General features: G+C 46.9%; 1 protein-coding gene across 1 annotated transcript in view; it reads left to right on the top strand.

The window, feature by feature from the left end:
- Positions 1–22469, top strand: part of VAV1 (vav guanine nucleotide exchange factor 1) — a 112541-nt gene extending 90072 nt beyond the window's left edge. Inside the window, exons 22-27 of the mRNA XM_083173820.1 lie at positions 2169–2200; positions 3375–3491; positions 4515–4602; positions 6892–7003; positions 9674–9825; positions 21106–22469. Coding sequence (XP_083029946.1) covers positions 2169–2200; positions 3375–3491; positions 4515–4602; positions 6892–7003; positions 9674–9825; positions 21106–21159 — 555 coding nt within the window. The 3' untranslated portion in view covers positions 21160–22469. The remainder of the gene's footprint in view (positions 1–2168; positions 2201–3374; positions 3492–4514; positions 4603–6891; positions 7004–9673; positions 9826–21105) is intronic.

The raw sequence follows: 22469 nt of genomic DNA, 5'->3' as shown, positions 1-22469 counted from the left end.
CCCACCCAAATCTTATTCTCTCTGCACAAGTAACATCTGCCCCACCTGCAGTGCACATGGTTTTGTCCATCTAAAGCTGGGTACACATATATACAATTGTCAGGCCGTTCTTCCATTCTGGGTCGAAGGGGTGTTCAATTGTATAGGTGTGTACGCTGTCCCAATTCCTTCTGTATGATCGATAAACGTCCAAAAACGGTCTTGTCCATCCATTCTCGGTCGGTCGAAGGTTCAGTGCTGTTTAATATTCATCCGACCGGACAGGCCCATATCAGAACAAAAGTGCAGTGTACGCACGGTCAATCGATATGCTGGCCGTTCTTGCGATTATACTATCAAAATTTGAACGCCCATGTGGGCGTTCCATAGCTGCATGATCTCTCCTACAGCACTACATGTAGACACGCACCCATCTTTATAGGGATTTGCCATACTTTTGTCCCTAGTCACCCTGCCGGCTGACTAATAAAACGCGTACCCGGTCTATATAGCAGTTTAGTCACCCTGCCGGCTGACTAATTTAGACGCTTACCACGTCTATAAAGCAGCTTGCTGTAGTCACCATTCCGGCTGACTAATTTAAACGCATACCCCTTCTTTATAGTGGTTTGCTATAAGCGTACGAACGTGCGTCTTCTCTGTACAGCCAGCACTGATGTAAAAAAGGAAATCACTTTTGTTTAGGTTCTGTACTCACGCCTCTGTTTTGGTATGCCCTTAACCCAGCCCATTATGATAATTTTGTTGGTACTTGTTTCGTAGCACGGCACCACTGATTTAATTGTATGCAATCGGGTTGCAAAAATCAGGCCAATCGCATGCAACCAAATCGCATGCGATGCAATCGTCCCGACCGACCCGATTTTTTACATTGGAACCAATGTTAAATGGTCCCTGAGACCCGATTTTACATTGGCCCCAATGTTAAATGCCCCCCAGATCCCATTTTTCATTGTATGCCCCCCCATTGTTAACGCCACACAACGATCAACGTGAACCCGAAGCGTGGCAAGCGCAGCGATGCTGCGAGGGGCGGCGGTACGCGTCCTCCGTCCTTTTCATAACCCCACGTCGGCGTGGAGTTGATTTTATATAGTGTGGCGAGCACAGCGAGCCACTGAGCCCGAAGTGTGGCAAGCACAGCTGCATTACTTCACAGGTATTACGCGTCCCCTCGCTTGCCACACTATATAGAATCAACTCCACGTAGATAGTGGTGGTATGAAAAGGTCGGAGGACGCGTACCACCGCCCCTCCTGGGCTCGCTGAGCTCGCAACGCTTCGGGTTGGCGTTCATTGTAGGGTGGCGTTAACAATGGGGGGGCATTTGACATAGAAATTACCCATCAGGGTGGGTATACAATCAAAAATTGGGTATGGGGGGCCATTTAACATTGGTTCCTATGTAAAATCGGGTTCATCGCTTTGGTCGCATTGTATGCCATTATAATGGCATACAATGGACCCGATTTTACATAGGAATTTAACATTACATACAATGCTTACAATGTAAAATCGGGTCAGTCGCGTCGGTCGCATCGCATGCCATTATAATGGCATGCGATGGACCCGATTTTACATTTGTCGAGAAACTTCAAAAAAAGCCCGAAATCGGGTCGGTCGGGTCCCATCGCATACCTTAAGTTAAGGTATGCGATGGGACCCGATGGGCGCCGTGCTGGGAAACATGTACCATTTTGTTTATATATGACGTGTCAATAGCCCAAATCGAGAGATTGTACGGTGGTACAATCTTTTTCTTGCGACTGTTTGGACCGGAGTAGATCGGACGTCGCAATTAAAATTGTACAGGTGTGTACGTGCGTATCGGCTGGTGTTTGTGGACGGTCGGTCACGTGTATGGTCGATCGAACGCTCGCAAAAAAACATGGATTGTATAGATGTGTACCCAGCTTAAGAAGGAATTTGTCAGAAAGAGTGAACCAAAATAACCCTCCCAGTCATGCTGCAGTTGGGGCTAATTGAATATCTCCTGATGATCAAATTACCCCAGGGTAAATTATTGCAGCTAATTGAATTTCCTCCTAATCCTATTGCTAGTATCTTTTCGTGTTGCACTTTTTCTCTTTGTTAGTGTAAGCTTGTATTATATGCAATGGCATCTGTACGTATAATGATATTACCTAATACAAAGTTTTTATACACAGACACCATTGCCTGATCTATCAACATTTGCTTGGTGAGTAACAACAATATTTAAGAGAAATATTATACCAATTTTCTTAGGGGCCCAGTTGAAATACATCCTTATGCTTTCATTAATGCAATGTACCTGGGGCAGGATGCATTCACCATCCCAGTGGTTGAGATGTTGGCATTCTCAGATGTCGGGATTCTGGCAGTGGAATCCTGACTGCCAGAATGCCAAATGTAAGTATGCCGTGCCAGGCTAGGGTTAGGCACATAGAAGTGGGTAGGGGGGTTAGGTTTAGACGGTGGTAAGGGTCTAGTGGGGATGGCTGGGTCAGGCTGCATGGAAGGGGGGGGGGGTAGGTTTAGGCTGTGGGGAGGATGGGTTAGGGGAGGGGGTAGACTTCCCTAAACCCTGTTGGAATTTCCTTTAGCAATGTTGTTCTGTTCATATGTGGTCCCTAAACAAGATGACATTTAATATATGTAATAATAGTAGTACACATTTTCAAAAATTTCTGCTCTTAGGAGCATACATAGTAAAGTAATATTGTGGGAAAATAGATATTGCAGATATCGGCTGCCATCCCGCCACATATTTTGGTTGCATGGGCCCTTTAATTTACCAGATTCCAAACAGTGTAGCTTTTCCCGGGACATGGCCTGATGGCTAACACTATCTTTGGATAACACTAGGTATTGAAACCGCGGACAACAAGGACCCTTTCAGTGCCAATGTTGCTGTGAGAGATCCTCAAAATATATACTAAAAATCACAGCGACTGCTCTTTTAGTATAAATAAATACAAATACAGCCAAGTCAATGAATTGAAGTTTGGTTAAATATTGCACCCAAAAAAAGAGCAGTCACTGTGAGCGATGCTGACATTTATAGCGGATATTTTGCGGTTCTCTCACAGCAACGTTGGCACAAAGGATTGAGACACATTTTTCAGAAAAGGGATTCCCTGCCATCCCTAGTGGTCACTTTAATTCTTACACATCTGAACAGTAACAAGTTACTGCCAGAGCCCCTGTACATCAATGTAATTATTGATACATACATGCAATACTGAGGTTCTTATTGCTGTCATAGGCAGCAATAATAAATTAAAATGATCTGGAACAATTCCCGATTAGTGGTAGATACTTATCTCGCTTAGGGTAATGTTGTATTGCTCTATCCAATATTCAACATGACACTTCCTTCCTTTTCTCTACAGGTATGCTGGCCCAATGGAAAGAAAAGAAGCAGAGACGTTGTTGTCTAATCGGTCTGATGGGACTTTCTTGGTCAGACAGAGAGTGAAAGACTCTGGAGAATTTGCAATTAGCCTGAAGTAATACTATACCTCGGTTATCTTTCTTCACTGGAACTGCACTTTCATAGTTAATTGAATATCACTGTTATTAGTTGCCACTTGCCAAGCCTACAGAATGACGTTTCTTTTGCAGATAGAGTGAGACATCTCTTAATTGGACTTTTATTAGATTTTATTACTGCATCTTTAATGATAGGGAAAAGTAATGGTTACGGAAGAAAATAAATGGCAGGGTAGGTCTGGGAAAGGAGGTTAATCGAATAACATTATTACACTGATGCAAGTGAATGCAATATTTTGTGCATATGACGTACAATATTGTTTTTGTTTGCGTGTACAGACAATGTATCTGTGAACGACGTATTTCACAGGTATATCATATCTGCTGTGCTGCATGGCAGATACAATTATATGAACGATATATCATTCACATCTGCTTGTGTGTACACATGAGCAAATGACTGACCAATATGTTGGCCACAGAAAGCAGTAAAGCTGGCCATACACTTGCCTTACTTTTCACCCAATTTCAAGGGATTGGGCCGAGAAATCAGGTTGAAAGTGGCCAAATCGGATGTGTGTGACATCTGATTTGATCAAATGCATGGTCCCATGCGATCCTGCTGCCTGGGAAGCTCCTGTGTGGTTCAAGGGAATTCTTATGCAACTTCCCCCGCCTCATAAGTGTATGGGCTGGGGGCCTTAACATTGATGCCACAACTGGGAATGGCATATTTAAATGCCCACCCAATTGTGATATCTGGGCAGAAATATCGTGCAGCCCATTGGTAAGGGTGTATGCTTGTTAAATTGGTGACTGAACATGTCGTCGGTGGCTCCATCAGACTTGAGTGTACCTCAGAAAGAGGACACAGTGACCCTTAATGTAACACAAATAAGAAAAAGAAAAAAAGAAAACATATAAGATTGTCACAGTACAAACTATTTCCAATTTAGATGGTGTGCAGAGAAAGGCCTAAATTGAACACATTAAAGTTGTTTGTAATATGCTTGCTATTTAATTGTTGTTTATCTGCTTAGGTTTAACCAGGAAATAAAACATATGAGGGTGACTGTTCAGGACGGACTCTGGAGGCTCACGGATAAGAAAGGCTTCAAAGGGCTCACTGTAAGTAAACTTCAGGAACACCTATTTTACAGCTATTGCCAGCGTCAGTGGTGAATTTTGGCATCAGGCTGCCCCTAGGCACAACATTATTGGTCACCCCTGATCACATCAGTACATCCTTCATGTAAGGACCAGTAACAATACCCCCCTCCCCCTTAACCACCATAATTTAGTGACTGTTGCCCCTGAACATAATGTACCTTAATCAACCAGAAGGATACTATGGGATATATTTACTAAAATGGGAGTTCTATTAAAGATGGGATGTTGCTATGGGCAACTAATCGGATTCTGTTTTTTATCTTCTAGAAGGTTCTAAATAAATAAGAAGTAGATTCTGATTGGTTGCGCATCTCATCTTCAATAGAAGTCCCATTTTAGTAAATAGATTTTTATTGTATTAAGGTCAGGCTTGCCCAGGGGCGGATCCAGGATGAAATGACAGGTTTAGGTGGGGGAGGGGTGGTGTTAGTGGTGCCAGTGTACATGCTAAGAGAGCGGCAGAGAGAGGGTGGGAATGGGATTAAAAATAGGCCCTGGCATTTAAAGTATGCAGGCCCACCATAGCGACAAAAGTGAAGGATGTAGTTGTGCACCCCCTCCACACCCCCTCTGGAAAAGGAGGTGTGGCCACTCCACAGGGAGCGTGTCCTTGAGTGTAGTGTACAACACCATATACAACTTCTACATATTATGCAACAAAATACTAGACCCCATTATACTTGCCCCTTACACATGATGCCAAATGGAATGAGCCAAAATTCACATAATGCCACACGGATTGAGCCAGAATTCACATAATGCCACACAGATTAAGCCAAAATTCACAATACGCTTCATAAACAGGGACATTGTCCACCAAAGGCGCGCATTAAACATTTACACCATAATGTACGTTAAGTTACACACCATTATGTCCATTATGTATTATGCCAAACACCATAATGCCTATTAAAAATTATGCTACATAAGTGCTGCTTATCTACATGCTCATTGCCAAGGGTTCCATGCTCATTGCCAGAGGTTCCATGCTCGTTGCCATGTGGGATTACATGCTCATTGCCAAGGGGGAATACATGCTCGCGGTAAATTGGGGACAGCCACCGCCAGGCAGAAGTGATAGCCACTAACAGTGGCATAGCCTGGCTGTGTTCAGAGCACTGCAGGTCCCGGCTATTTTAAATAATACCCCTTTAACACCAGAAAATGCATTCCCAGGTTGGCCCCTTTTACACCAGCCTAGTCCCTGCATAGTCCATATATCTTTGGAAACAACTGACCCATTTACATGAGACAAATATCATATTGAAGAACTTTTGAGTGGGCTTTGAATGATTTTGGTCCAGTGAAACTGGAACGTTTGGTTCCAGAGTAGTCTGCCCTCAAAGAACATGAACAGCCATGAAACTACATTTAAAAAAAAAAAAAAATCAGTTTACACGCAATATCTCTGGAACCGATTGACCGATATGGACCAGCCTGGTATCATATTGAAGGACCAGCGATTTGGAATTGAATGAGATCAACCACAAGCTTCTTTGATGCCAGGGTATCATAGAAGCCATCAGAACTGGCAGCCATCAGAACTGGGTGGGGGTCGGAATTGACAGGTCCCATATTATCCTAAGGGGAAAAAAACGTTACAGCTTTGCCAGGCGATATCTCCGGTTCCCGTGGGTTAAAGGCATGGGGCTGGACTTGTTGAAATGACAGGGGGGGCCTGTACCCGGGTGCCCCCCCCCCCCTGAATCTGCCACTGGGCTTGCCTACCCTCCCAGAATGGCTGGGAGCCTCCCGAAAATTGGGTCCGCCTTCCGGCCCCCCGGGAGGGTGGGCAAGTCTCCCACTTTCTGTTTATATCCCCCCGCTCCCCCCCTTGCCCCTGCCCCCCTGATGTGTAGTAGGCAAGTATGATTAAGGTGGCCCCGTCCCCACAAGGTACGATGTGCTTCATGCATTTTGTACCTGATCGTATCGCATCTAGTTCAAAATGCATTTGATACACTACAACAGCGTGCATTTTTAACTAGATGCAATGCGATCTAGTACAAAAAGTACGGGCTGCACATACTTTTGTACTACGTGATGTGTGTGGGAGCTTGCATAGCATCGCAAGGCAAAACCGCACTGTGTATGGCCAGCTTTAGACTGTTACATATAAAAAGCAATGAATACACACTGTATATAAATGGTAGACAGGTGTGAAGACATTAGACAAATGACAGATGTCATATAGAGGCTGATGATTGGATCATCGTTACTTGACTGATGTTTAACATGTTTCTCCAGGAATTAGTTGGATATTACCAATGTAACTCATTAAAAGATTGCTTCAAACTTCTGGACACGACGCTACAGTTTCCTTTCCAAGAGGCAGATAAGAAAGAAAACACCAAGACAGGTAAATCTGACATATTATGGAATGATACCTTTAGCATTGTTGGGAAATATTTGAAATGAGGGAAGGAACATGTCAGCATAATAGAGTTTAATGGTTTTATGTAAATTATTTTTATTTCTACAATGAAGCTCCATACACACTAGGAGACCCGCGGCCATCTTGTTAACAATATTGGCGGTGGCCGCAGGTGAACCAAATTGAGCATACATTCTGAACAATATTGTTCAACCAGTGACATCGATGGGACCCACTGACAATACATGTTTGGTTGGTACTTTATCTCTCTCCAACCTTTCATAAATCTCCCCTCAATCCTTTTTAGGTTTACAATTCATGTACCACTGATAGCTAAATTCTTTATCTCTATAAGCATTACAAGTCAATGTATTTGCTAAGATTTTGTCTAGGACTGTTTTTGTTTCCGTGAAAATGTATTTTTGTTGAAAACAAAATCTCCCCATCTTCTTGGAAGATTCACCAGAATGATATGAGCTTTCCTTCATTTGATGCAGGTATTTCGGTACTTATGTAGTATCTGGGCTGCCGATTTTGTGATTATATGCCTTACCTTAAGGCATACAATCAGATGCGATGCGATGCGATTCGATGCGATTTGCATAGGATTCAATGTTAACAAGGTCCTGTTCATTTCCCCACTATCCACGCTACGCTCGCCACAGGTTTATATCCAACTCCATGCCCACTTGGATAGTGGGGAAAGGAAAAGGACCCCTTTTTCCCATTGAATTCTATGTTAAAATGGACTCAGACCATTTTAACATTGAATCCTATGGAAAAATCTTGACCATCGCATCGCATACGATTTGGTCGCATGCGATGCGATGCGATCCGATCCGATTTCTAAATCGGACGCCCAGATACTACATAAGTACCGGTATTTCCAAACGTAGAGCAGTCTCTTTCACATGTATAATGCTGTGACACTCTATGTCAATTACTTCAGACAGCGTGACCCCTGCACACACACACCAAGGGTTCTTTAGGTTGACTTTAAAAAGGTTGCCTTAATGTGAGTTTTTTGGGGTGTAAATTTTTAGCACATGGATCCCCAGTTAGAGTACCGCCTTTCTTGGCATGGCTCGCATCACTTGCCATGTTTCTGGCAGGGTACCCTGCTGTGCTCATCACGGATTGCCATTCTCAGTCATAGTTCACATAGTTGGTAAAGCCTGGATAGGTTATGGAAATTAAATAAATTATGAAAAACCATTGTCATGTTGACCTTTTTGATAATGTTGACCTAATGCCTATCGACCAATAGTGGTCAACCTTTTTTACTGTCAACATAAGGACTGGATGCCCACGTTAAGTTATAGGTAGATCAGTATGTTCTTCTATGGATCTGGGTGTGAGGCAGTTTAAATATTTAACTGCTGATACAATGTGACCTCCCGATCTGATCGTTTGCAGGAGCAATTTAGAGAGTTTATCGGCTATTGCCATACATGCTTTCCTTGATCGTTTCCTCACCAGAATTGGCCCAGGGAGGTGATGCACGTGGGCAGTGATGGGCAGGGCCAAGCTACTTTTGTCTTTAGATTGCACCCCCTTGCAGCATAAAGACACAATTGGAGCTCATTAGGATAGGGGTGGGGCTAAACAGAGACAATTGCTTTGGAAATGGTTTCTAAGGCACTGTACCCCCCCCCCCCCCCCCCCGACATCTGCTAATGTCCTATATTCTGCCCCTATTCTTCCCATTTCGCCAGGAACTAGGCAGGATGTGGGAGGGGAGGGGTGCCAACTCAATTTAGGACAAGTACATAATAAGTAAAGATAGTTGCATTAGGGGACAGGACATTGAAGCAATATTTTGGGTGGCAGAGATATATATATTCCTGAAAAAAGCACATGAGGTGAGAGGGCCCTGCTCATGAGAGCTTACATTCTAAAGGAAGTAATTGTCTCCTGCAGGTTTAGGGAGAGTAGGCAAGTAAGACTAATGCACCTGTGTACACACCTATACAATTATTCGGCTGATCAGCCAATATCAGGTGATCGGCCTGACAATTTAACCATAAATTCTTGATTGGGTTAATGAGAAACCACGGCTTAGACCGAATATTGACATAAAATCACTATCAAGTTTTCAACAATCAGACAACCACATGCATTCTAAGGACAGGGGCAATGTCATTCTGGGAGATACCTTTTGCTTCAGGAAAGACATACTTCAAAATTCAAGTATCACTTGCATACATTACAGTTGACCATGGCTTCTAATGGTATGACTGTATCCAAACCATACCAGGAAAATGTCCTACGTGCGGGCAGGAGACATCCGGTTAAGTCAGCTGTCTTGTCCCCCTCCCGCACGCCACGACAGCATTTCCATACACACGCCCTGCATTTTCATGGGAACGCCCATGAAATGCAGGGCGTGCGCATATGGTAATGACCCTGATCAGGCCGCAACGCCCCTCTCCACCCCCTGCACCGAAGGCCAGGAGCGAGCACTCAGCGACCGGAATTCTCGCCGAGTTCGCTCGCTCCCTGCATACAGACATGCGCAGAAATGGTTCTGCGCATGCGTATACACACAACATCGGAACACTGGCCAAATTCAGGTCGGAGTGAAGCGATCAGAATAAGGGCCCTTATGCGTTGATTTAAATATTAAATATAATTTCTGGAATTGTTTTCTGACAGACAACAGGGTGAAGTACTTTGGTTCAGCCCGAGCACGTTATGATTTCTGTGCAAGAGACAGAACTGAACTGAGTCTGAAGGAAGGAGACATTATCCGAATCCTGAGCAAAAAGGGACACCAGGGGTGGTGGAAAGGAGAAGTATATGGCAAGGTAAGGAGGAGACACACAAAGAAGTGGTGTAAGGTGGCGTGGAGGAGAATAAATGATACCTTAGGAATAGCTTGTTCAATGGTAAAAGATAGAAAGTGGAATAGTTACTATTCATAAGATTATTGATAATTGTATTACTTTTTATATTTGTGTATGCTCACCTTTCTTGATAGGAAAAGAGAAATCTCTACAGTTATGCCATGCTTCTCAACATTGAGTACTGAACAGTGTATACCAGGGCAGAGTGGCAGGGCAGAGTACTGTCAGACAGGGGTGATCATCTGATGTAATGACCGTATCACATGTATGACCCTTTTCATTCTGTTTTAACATATTCCCCTTATCACCTCCGTAGTAACACATTACCACTCTCGCCTCTGTAGTAACACATTCCCCTTATCACCTCCGTAGTAACACATTACCACTCTCGCCTCGGTAGTAACACATTACCACTCTCACCTTTGTAGTAACACATTACCACTCTCACCTCGGTAGTAACACATTACCACTCTCACCTCGGTAGTAACACATTACCACCCTCACCTCTGTAGTAACACATTACCACTCTCTCCTCGGTAGTAACACATTACCACTCTCTCCTCGGTAGTAACACATTACCACCCTCACCTTTGTAGTAACACATTACCACCCTCACCTTTGTAGTAACACATTACCACCCTCACCTCGGTAGTAACACATTACCACTCTCACCTCTGTAGTAACACATTACCACTCTCACCTCTGTAGTAACACATTACCACCCTCACCTTTGTAATAACACATTACCACTCTCGCCTCTGTAGTAACACATTACCACTCTCACCTTTGTAGTAACACATTACCACCCTCACCTTTGTAGTAACACATTACCACCCTCACCTTTGTAGTAACACATTACCACCCTCACCTCGGTAGTAACACATTACCACCCTCACCTCGGTAGTAACACATTACCACTCTCACCTCGGTAGTAACACATTACCACTCTCACCTCGGTAGTAACACATTACCACCCTCACCTTTGTAGTAACACATTACCACCCTCACCTTTGAAGTAACACATTACCACCCTCACCTTTGTAGTAGCACATTACCACCCTCACCTTTGTAGTAACACATTACCACCCTCACCTTTGTAGTAACACATTACCACTCTCACCTCGGTAGTAACACATTACCACTCTCACCTCTGTAGTAACACATTACCACCCTCACCTTTGTAATAACACATTACCACTCTCGCCTCTGTAGTAACACATTACCACTCTCACCTTTGTAGTAACACATTACCACCCTCACCTTTGTAGTAACACATTAACACCCTCACCTTTGTAGTAACACATTACCACCCTCACCTCGGTAGTAACACATTACCACCCTCACCTCGGTAGTAACACATTACCACTCTCACCTCAGTAGTAAAACATTACCACTCTCACCTCGGTAGTAACACATTACCACCCTCACCTCGGTAGTAACACATTACCACTCTCACCTCGGTAGTAACACATTACCACTCTCTCCTCGGTAGTAACACATTACCACCCTCACCTTTGTAGTAACACATTACCACCCTCATTTTTGTAGTAACACATTACCACTCTCTCCTCGGTAGTAACACAATACCACTTTCACCTTTGTAGTAATACATTACCACCCTCACCTTTGTAGTAACACATTACCACCCTCACCTCTGTAGTAACACATTACCACTCTCATCTCGGTAGTAACACACATAGGCGAATCTAGGGGGTGGTCCGGGGGTGCACAGGACCACCATTAGCCCATTTTGTAGCTGAGGGATGGGGCTTTCCAACGATCCCAGCCCCGTGTCTCTAGCCCCCTGGGAACCGGAGATACTGCCAGGCAAAGCTGGAACATTTTCCCTATAGGATAACATGGGGCCCGCTAATTCCGACCCGCACCCAGTTCAACAGCTGCCAGTTCCCCCTTCTGCATCACTGAAGTTCAAGGTTGATGTCAGTCAAACCCAAATCGCCTGGCCTTCAATCTGATACCAGGCTGGATCCATATGGGTTAATTGGTTCCAGGGATATTGAGGTTAAACCATTTTTTTTTTTTCTTAAATGTCATTTCATGACTGTTTGGTTCCAGAGAAATTTGCCCTCAAAGAACATAAACAGCCCAGTTTCACGGGACCAAAAATCATTCGAAGCCAACTCAAAAGTTCTTCAATAGGATACTGGTCTCATGTAAATGGGTCAGTTGGTTCAGAAGATATAGCTTGTTGGTTAAAGGGGTGTAGGGAGAGGGGAGTGTTTGTCTCTCCCCCTCACACCAGAAAATGCAGGCTGGTGTATAAGGGGTCAGCCTGGGAATGTCCCTGCATGATCCTGGTACCACATTCCCGGGTAAATCCCTGCATTTTCTGTTGTGAAAGGGGTATTATTTCAAACAGCCGTGACCTGCAGTGCTCTGAATACAGCCGGGCAGCCCCCTGCTCTCTGCCCAGCTGTCAATGACTGTCACCCCTGCAGCTTCCGCTCCAATTCTTCTCCCCGCTTTCACCTTAGCCCGCCCCCCTTTAATCATGTGGTGCATGCGCCCGGTGTGCTCCCCCGACGTCACACACAACAGCGCGCATAATATTTCAAATGTCCACTCGGCTAGAGGGGACACCAGGAGGGGAGTGGGAGCGTGCTCTGCGCTGCGCTCTGCTCCTCTCCCCATAGAAGCAGCTGCACCGCTCTCCATCTCTCCCTGCAGCAGCAGCGAAGGCTCATATAAAAATTTACAGTAAGTGGCACTTTTGGGGGCATTGCTTAAGGGACGCTACAAGTGGCAGTATGTGTGGGCATTGCGCATAATGTGTGGCTTAATGTGTAAGGGGCATTACAGTGTGCAGCATCATGTGTAAGCGGCATTATGTGTGCAGCATCATGTGCAATGGACATTATGTGTGCAGCATCATGTGTAATGGGTACTATGGTGCGCGGCATCATGTGTAATGGGTTCTATGGTGTGTGGCATCATGTGTAATGGGTACTATGGTGCGTGGCATCATGTGTAATGGGTTCTATGGTGTGTGGCATCATGTGTAATGGGTACTATGGTGTGCGGCATCATGTGTAATGGGTACTATAGTGTGCGGCATCATGTGTAATGGGTACTATGGTGTGCGGCATCATGTGTAATGGGTACTATGGTGCCATCAAGCAAGAACCCCCTAGCAATGAGCACGTAGGTAAGCAGCACTTATGTGGCAAATATGTAATGGGCATTACGGTTTGTTATATAGTATGTAATGGGCATCATGATGTGTGGCACAATGTGTAATGGGCATTATGGTGTGTGGCCTAATGTGTAATTGGCATTACGGCGTGTGGCATTATGTGTAATGGGTATTACAGAGTTTGCTAAAATGTTTAATGGGAATTACCGTGTATGGTCTAAAGTGTAATACCACATCCCTTTTTGTGATGCCACGCCTCCTTTCCATGGGGCCACGCCCCCTTTTTGCCACGCGGCTACGCCGCGCAAAGGTCCCCCTGCTGTTATGTCTAGTTCTGGGACCACCCATTACCATAATTCTAGATTCGCCTATGGTAACACATTACCACGCTCACCTTTAAAGTAACTCATTACCACTCTCACCTCCCCAGGGTTCTGTCCTAAGCCCACTTCTCTTCCCGCTTTACACCTCTTTTCTGGGTGTGCTCATAAGCCTCTTTGTTGACGACACGCAACTATACCTCTTCTCTCCTGAACACTCATCCTCTATCCTCTCTTGGGTATCCATCTGCATCTCTACCTGCTCTTGTATGTCTGTGCCCTCTATAAAACTCAACATCTGTTACGATGCCCGCCGGGGCGCAGAGAGCAACTGCTGGACACAGGAGTCTGGAGTTCAGGCGTGAGCCCGTAGCCGGGTCCGCCAGTTAGGACGGCCACAGCGGATCCTACTCTAACTCTGTTGAGTCCCCGAGGCAGATGGCAAACCCCTGCAGAGCTAGGCTTCGCCTGTGGCCGTCGCATCCGAAGGAGCGAGTTAAGCCCACTCCGACCCCGATGCAGCTAGTCTTAGGTGTTGACAAGGGGAAAGCGATCGCCAAGGGGTAGCCCAAGAGGACAATCTGACTAATGGGCCTAGCTGGGAAAAACAGGGATTTTGTACTTACCGTAAATCCTTTTCTCCGAGTCCACAGGTGTCACTGGAGTTACACTGGGGAATAGAAGGCGACCACAGGGAGCATGGGCACTTTAAAATAATTAATCAGTGTGACCAACTCCTCCCCTTCTACTTCCCCTCCCAGGCAGTCATAAAGATCGTGCCCGAAAGGGAGCAGAAAGATATAACACACATCCGAGAGGAGGTTCATCACAACATAACATCATTCAATACTTATAGTAGAAAAAGAATATATATATATATGAAAAAACAAACACACACACACAGAGTCAAACCAGACGAGACAGGTGTGTAATAACCATGTTTAAATAACCCTGACAAGGGAAAACTCCAGAGGTTACCCAATAGGAACCTAACACTGAACGTAACAGGTGGAGAACAGTGCTGAGGTGGGCGTCCAGTGACACCTGTGGACTCGGAGAAAAGGATTTACGGTAAGTACAAAATCCCTGTTTCTCCTTCATCCACTAGGTGTCACTGGAGTTACACTGGGGACGTCCCAGAGCTTTCAACCCGGGTGGGTGAGCGCTGAGATCCCCTTAACACAGAGCGGCCAAACTGAGAAGCTGGTGCCGCAAAGGTATCAAACCTATAAAAGCGCACAAAGGTGTGCCGACCTGACCATGTCGCAGCACGACAGAGCTGTTGCAAGGAGACCCCACGGGCAGCCGCCCATAAAGGACCCACCGATCTGGTGGAGTGCGCACCTATGTTAGTAGGAGGCGTCTGAGCCTCAGCAAGGTATGCCTGACGAATTGTCAGACGGATCCATCTAGCCAGCGTTTGCTTCTAAGCTGGCCATCCACGACACACTGGGTCGTAGGTAACAAACAAGACATCCGTCTTGCGAAGAGAGGCCGTGCGAGAGACATAAATCCGCAGGGCCCTCACCACATCCAAGGACCTATCCTCAGGTGAAGCCTCTGTGAATGCTGGAACCACTATGGGTTGGTTCACGTGGAACGCTGAGACCACCTTTGGAAGGAAGGAGAGACTGGTACGGAGCTCTGCTCTGTTCGGGTGAAACTGGAGGAACGGTGAGCGACAAGAAAGCGCCCCCAGTTCCGAAACGCGCCTGGCCGAGGCCAGAGCCAAAAGAAGAACCACCTTCCAAGTGAGATATCGAAGATCCACCTCTTCTAACGGCTCAAAAATCGATGACCTCAAATACCTGAGGACCAACTCTAGGTCCCAGGGAGCCGTAGGCGGACGAATAGGGGGCTGAAGCCTCAGCACCCCCTGGAAAAACGTGTGGACTTCCGAAATGAGAGCTATACGTTTCTGGAAAAAAACTGAAAGTGCTGAAACCTGCACCTTAAGTGTATTCAGTCTAAGTCCAGAGTTTAACCCCTCCTGTAAAAACAGGAGCAACCGAGCCTTCTTGAACAGAGTAGAGGACACTCTGCGTCTTTCGCACCACGCCACATAGGATCTCCAAATACGATGATAGTGTCTGGAGGTGACTTCCTTCCTGGCCCTCATCATTGTAAGTATCACCGCCCTAGGGATACCTGCATGTCTCAAGATGGACCTCTCAACAGCCACGCCGTCAAATGTAGACGTCCTAAATCTGGGTAGATGAAGGGACCCTGACTGAGGAGGTTCTCTTGAAGAGGTAGCGGCCACGGCTCGTCGATTAGAAGATCCGTCAGGTTGGTGTACCACGAGCGCCGGGGCCAATCCGGCGCTATCAGAAGCGCTGTTACCCCCTCCCTGCGAATGCGCTGTAATACCCGAGGTATCAGCGGAAAGGGAGGAAAGAGGTAAATGAACTGGAACGGCCAAGGGGCGACCAGAGCGTCCACCCCTGCGGCCTGAGGATCTCGAGTCCGCGCGAAGTATGTTGGGAGCTGGAAGTTGTGACGGGACGCCATCAGATCCGCCTGCGGACACCCCCAACGATGTACTAGGGACTGAAATACCTGAGGGTTGAGGCACCACTCCCCCTGGTGGGCATGTTGCCGACTTAGAAAGTCGGCCTCCCAATTGTCTACTCCGGGGATGAACACCGCTGACAAGGCCTGAGCATGGTTCTGAGCCCAGAGGATGATCCTGCTTACTTCCTTCATCGCCGCCTTGCTCCGAGTGCCGCCCTGTTTGTTTATGTAGGCGACGGCTGTGGCGTTGTCGGACTGAACTCTGATTGCTCTGCTCCGCAGCAGGTGTCCCGCCTGCAGAAGAGCATAGTAGACTGCTCTGAGTTCCAGCACATTGATGGAGAGTAAGCTCTCCTGCCTCATCCATAAACCCTGGAACTGGTGTTCCAGCGTTACCGCCCCCCAGCCTCGAAGGCTGGCGTCTGTGGTGAGGAGAGTCCACTCCCATATGCCGAACCTCCTGCCCCTTTGCAGGTTTTCGGAGTTGAGCCACCACAGCAGAGACAGACGGGCTCGAGGAGACAGGGTCACCCGCTGCTGAAGATGCAGGTGAGACCCTGACCACTGGTGAAGGAGAGACAACTGGAATTGGCGCGAGTGGAAGCGGCCATATTGTACCGCCTCGAAGGAGGACACCATCTTCCCCAAGAGTCTGGTGCAAAGGTGCACCGTTACCTGTGGCCGTCACAAGACCGACCTGACCAGGACCTGCAGGGACTGAACTTTGTCGGGCGGTAGAAAAACCTTCATCTGCTGGGTGTCCAGAATCATCCCCAAAAAGAGAAGATGTTGGGACGGCTGTAGCTGAGACTTTGCAAAGTTCAGAATCCACCCATGACTGATGAGAGTCTCCTGGGTGAGTCGTATGTTGGACAACAGGGCCTCCCTCGAACGATTCTTCAGAAGAAGATCGTCCAAGTATTGGATGATGGTAATCCCCTGTGCCCTGAGGACCTCCATCATCACCGCCATCACCTTGGTGAAGACCCTGGGGGCCGATGAGAGACCGAACGGCAGGGCCTGGAACTGCCAGTGTTGTTCCTGTATAGCGAACCGGAGGAAGGCCTGGTGAGGAGGCCAGATGGGGATGTGCAGGTATGCGTCCCTGATATCCAAGGATACCAGGAACTCTCCCTGTTCCAGTCCCTGAATCACCGACTGCAGGGACTCCATCTTGAATTGGACCGCTTGTAGAAACGGATTCAAATCCTTTAGATTTAGTATAGGCCTTACCGAGCCATCCGGCTTCGGCACAAGGAACAGACTGGAGTAGTATCCCTGAGTACGCTGATCCTCGGGTACTGGTATCACAACTCCCGTTGTCCGCAGCTTGTTGATTGCTGACAGCAGAAGTTGCGCCTTGTCTCCTGAGACTGGGAGACCGGTTTAGAAAAACCTGTTTGGAGGGACTAACCTGAAATGGATTTTGTAACCCTGGGTCACCAGATCCCTTACCCACGAGTCCTGACAAGACTGCAGCCAGATGTGACAGAAGGACAGCAGTCGGGCCCTGACTCTGGGATCCCCCAGATGAGAACGTGGACAGTCATGCGGCTGGCTTGGAGGACTTGGGCTCCTGGACAGCTGCCGAGGCGCCTCTGCCTCGTCCTCTGGAGCCTCTAGATGGAGCTCCGCCTCTGGAACGACCTCTGAATCTGGTCGTAGGCCGAAAGGACCGAAAGGAGGGCCTTTGAGGGGTCCTGCGTGTAGTTGGAGGAGCCGCTGAGGGAAGGAAGTGGGACTTACCCCCCGTTGCTTGGGAGATCAACTTGTCGAGCTCTGGCCCGAAAAGAACCTCCCCATTGAACGCCAGGGCCTCCACAGCACGCTTGGACTCTGCGTCAGCCTGCCATTGGCGTAACCAGAGAGCTCTGCGAGCTGATATAGATAAGGCCGAAACCTTGGCTGCAACCATGCAGACGTCAGAAGAGGCGTCTATTAAATAATTGGATGCCTCCTGGATCTGTTCAGCCAGCTGAACAATAGAAGCAGGGTCAGAGCCCTCACGGACCTCTGTTAGGATCTGAGAAGCCCATACCCCCATGGCTTTATTTACCCAGCACCCGACCTGGGCCGGACGCTGAATAATTCCAGCTGCTGAAAAAATGTTCTTAAGGGTTACCTCCAACTTACGGTCAGAAGTATCCTTAAGAGTGGTTGCACCCGGCACCGGGAGAACCGTCTTTTTGGACAGTCGTGAGACTGAAGAGTCCACTACTGGAGGAATCTCGACCCTCTTTCTACCCTCTGGTGGAAGAGGATAAGCAGTCAGAAACCTCTGAGGTACCTGGAATTTTTTATCAGGATGATTCCAAGCCTGCAATATATGTTCATCCAACTCCTCCGCTGGGGGGAAGGTGGGTGACTGCCTTTGTCTCTTTCCAAAGAAAGAAGGACGAGCAGGAATGTCTGTGTCATCTGACACCTTGCAGGCAACCTTTACCATATGTATAAGGTCCTCCAGACCTGGAGTGGCTGGGGCCGGCTCTTGCGTAACTAACGCCTGAGAGTCTCCCTCCTTAGAAGGTGTAAATTTAACAGCACACTTCTTGCAAGTAACCCTCTTGGAGCTACCCCCTGCCATGGTTCAACAGAACACCCAGCAATCACCACACACTACCAGACTGATCACAGATAGTAGGTATAGGATAGGCAGCAATATATTATGCTGGAAGGGAGAGACAGTGAAAGTAAAAGAGCTGTCACAGAGCTTTGTACAGCGCTATGGCATATACCTAGGAGCGCTATAGCTCTAAGTTTGAGACACAGCCCAAACTGTCTCCACCTAACTCTAATCCCCACTGTAACTCACAGACCGGATAGAGCGTTCAGCAGGACGGTCACCAGGGGACAGGAATCGCCCAACTGCAGTCAGGATAGACCTGCAGCGCAACTGTGGAGCCTCCAGCAGCGTGTTCAAACGTCGCCAAATGTCCAAGATGGCCGCCACGACTTGCAGGAACGCTGAGGTATGCCAAGGCCTGCTGGGAAATACCGCGCGGTAACTCCGCCCCCCGCCTGGCAGCTCCGTCACCCATAATGGCGCCAGGTTTAAAAAACCCTCTGCTGCACCGCCGTTTGTGTCCCTGACCTTCCTCTAATAGGAAGGCAGGGTAATACTCACAGTGCTGCGGCCATGCCGTCGGCGGTGGGGCTGGGGGAGGATCGGGTGCACGCTGCGTGTGAGCGGCGCCCGTTACAGCTCCAGAGACGGTGGTCTCTGTCAGCCAGGGAGCCGGGCGCAAACCCTTAAGCAGCAGCCGGCTCCCTCCGGCAGGCTCCCACGTCGCAGGCAGATAGTAGCAGCAACTATCTGCCTGTCCTCAAAGGCAAAACTTGCTGCTTTATGCCCTAATTATCAAAAAGCCCAGGAGATGAGCCAAATGTGACCTGCTCCCTTTTGGGCACGATCTAAGACTGCCTGGGAGGGGAAGTAGAAGGGGAGGAGTTGGTCACACTGATTAATTATTTTAAAGTGCCCATGCTCCCTGTGGTCGCCTTCTATTCCCCAGTGTAACTCCAGTGACACCTAGTGGATGAAGGAGAAAAACCCTGACTGCCGGCACCCGGCCAAGATGGGATTGCGACCTAGTCGCAGACACAAAAGACAGAGAGGAGTCCCCACACAAACACACCACAGGGACAGTGACTCCCCAAAACAGGGACCAGAATGGAGGGGGCAATCCCTGCCTAAAAGAATCTAAAAAGACAGACTGGGAAAGATCCAGAAGGGATCCAAAGTAGTAACAAGACAGGAGGTATATAACCAAAAGCCCACGGAGGGGCAAAGCCTCGGAGGGCTACAGGGCAAAGAAAGAAATGACCGGGGCTCCACTGGAGCACTTACGTGACCCACGGGAAGATGGAGACTGTGGGTCAGATGCAGGCTCAGACCAGGAACAGGACCCGACCAAGGCCACCGGGGACCGGATACAAAGGCTGGATGCTTGGTGAGCAAAAAGCTATAACCGGCATCTTTGCCCAGCAGACGCCGGCTATTTATTTGAAAATCGCACCGCCTGAGTGACGTCAGGCGCGCGCGTTCCCGGCGCCGGGCGGAAGTTCAGGGACGTTGCCTGGCAACGCCCCGACGCCCGTCCTCAGAGCGAGGCTTGGGACACTGCCCGGCAACGTCCCCCGCCGCCTCCCTCTGTGCTGCATCCGCCGTCCGTCCGGGTGCTGTGGATCCCCGACGGCGGCGTGTAACAACATCTCTCCCGGTCCCCAACTCAGCTGTTTGGTTGTCACTCTCGACTCCTCTCTCTGCATTACTCTCAAACGTCTGGCTCACAGCTCGATCCCCTCCAGTCTGTTCTTAATTCTGCAGCTAGACTTATCTTCCTCTCCTGCTGCTCCACTTCTGCCAAGCCCCTTCAAGAAAATCTGCATATTTTTAAACTCCCAACACTCACAAACAAGGCCCTGTGACTCCACTGATGCCTACATCTCCAACCTCATTCCCCTACACACTCCCTTCCACTGTGCCAATGATCGCCGTCTTTCCACTACCCTGGTCACTTAATTCCATGCACAGATTTAAGATTTTGCCTGTGTCCCATTAATCTGTGCCAAGCCAGACTAAATCAAGCTCACTTATATCTATTTCAAGATAACTATCAAATACTACTCAGTAGCTTCTAATAAAAAATAAGGTCCTTTCTACTTGTCTATGGCGGACATGAAATTGTGGGGCCCATCAGTAAAGCCCAGTGGGATCGGTGTGCGCAAATTACCCAGGCCAAGGCTTTTGTATGGACCTGGTTGTACAGGGGAGGTGATTCACACAATAGAAATATACACCAGGGTGTAATATTGTCCCCTCCCCCTTGTCCCTATTTCATCCCCCTCCCCAAATGTCACAGTAGCAATGGTACTCAAATGAAACTGGCAGGGCCCCTTACTTACTGTACATCTCTACTTCTATTCTTAACAGCTCCCAGCCTTTGTGACGTGAAGTGTGGTCTCCGAGTTACTGTTAGACTGGGGGCCTGCCATGTGGTTATGGGGTCTCTACATGGCACAGTTCCTTCCTGTCAGTGACTGGGATTTGCCATATACAAAAAGCAAGTAATATAAAATGTGATTCAATGAAAGGACTATAATTGTCACAGTGGGTGCCCTAGCCAGTCCAGGTACCTTTGCCACCATACTCCCTAAATGGTGGCCCTGTCCCTGGCTATCTTGCTCACTGACAGAATATGGGTTTATTACATGTATAGTGGAGTTGTTAATATGTTGTCCTTCTCTTTACAGATTGGTTGGTTTCCATCAAATTATGTAGAAGATGACTTTTCTGAGTACTGCTGAGTGAGTGTATCCCTGGGTTTATAATGAGTCTATAGGATAAGAGCTCTCAGACCCAGTACAGAGCATGGAGAACTGAATGTAAGGATTCACTGTACCGCTACATGCAAAAAAAAGAGAAAACGTCCGCATGAAGTGGTATTGGAGGAATAGCAAGCATCTTTCTTCTGGTTCCTAAGCTACAGCGATGGAAAGACTTTCAGGCTCCTCTTATACATAAAATGTGTTTTTTTTTTTTTTAGATTCCTGATAAAATATTTAAATTTGTTCTAGTAAAATACTGACCATTGTTTTGAAATTCATATGGTACCTGTATACTATAGGTATATATGACTGTGCACACCATATAATGGGTACACAGAGAGTAATTTGCCATTTATAGTGGACTGAAAGCCTCCTGGATGCACATGTATTATCAAAGGGGGATATCATGTGTGCATATATATTGTGCTAAGAATAATTCCTTGATGTATATTCAGAAAAATGAGGGTGCATTACATTTCACGGTGTAACATCTTCCTCAGGTGCTGACAATTAACTGTGATAACTGGTAAATGGTTTTGTGATGATGACTTATATCATTAAATAATTGGAGTAATACATTTTGTTACAGAAATAGAAGTGTGTGAATTCAGTGTGACCTTGGAAATTGCATATAATGTTTTTTATTGCAATTTTACAACAAGACATACTGCAATTTAATAACACAGATGGCTTTAGGATAGTTATTATGTATTATGTAGTTAATATGTAGACATCGATAGAAACACCTATACATTTTATGGCTATTTATGTAGATGGTGAGATAATAAAAAGAATCAACATATAATATAAGCGCAACAGAATATACTGCGCTATATAGGAAACTTAATACTAATGTAATACAGAGACATTACAAAGATAGCATCAAACATCCCTATTTATTAAGCACATATTTAGTGTAATATAACCATTATTCCAAACTGTGGGGTCAATTCAATCACCCATGCACAAGTCACCGTGGCATCCGCAACACTGCATGAATTTGCACAAAAGTACTCGCTGCCCATACGGATCAAAGCTATTTTATGTGAATTCAGGCTGATTTCAGAGCAAGAAGGGTGGGAGTCCGGCTGTCGTTGCTGGCGATAAAATGCTGTAGCAACAGCACATTGAGCCCTTTACACCTAAATGAATTACCCCTTTAACTGGTATGAATGTTTTTAAACTTAGTACGAGTATCATACTCACGAATAACCTAGTTACATGACAGCTTGTCATTCTTATATTAATGGCCATTCATTAAAGAGATAACTGTAATATTCAGAAATAAA

This window comes from Crinia signifera, chromosome 2, assembly GCF_055691185.1.
Source record: "Crinia signifera chromosome 2, ASM5569118v1, whole genome shotgun sequence".
Classification (NCBI taxonomy): domain Eukaryota; kingdom Metazoa; phylum Chordata; class Amphibia; order Anura; family Myobatrachidae; genus Crinia; species Crinia signifera.
The sequence above is the reverse complement of the archived record's forward strand: the minus strand, read 5'-3'. Positions and strand labels throughout refer to the sequence as shown.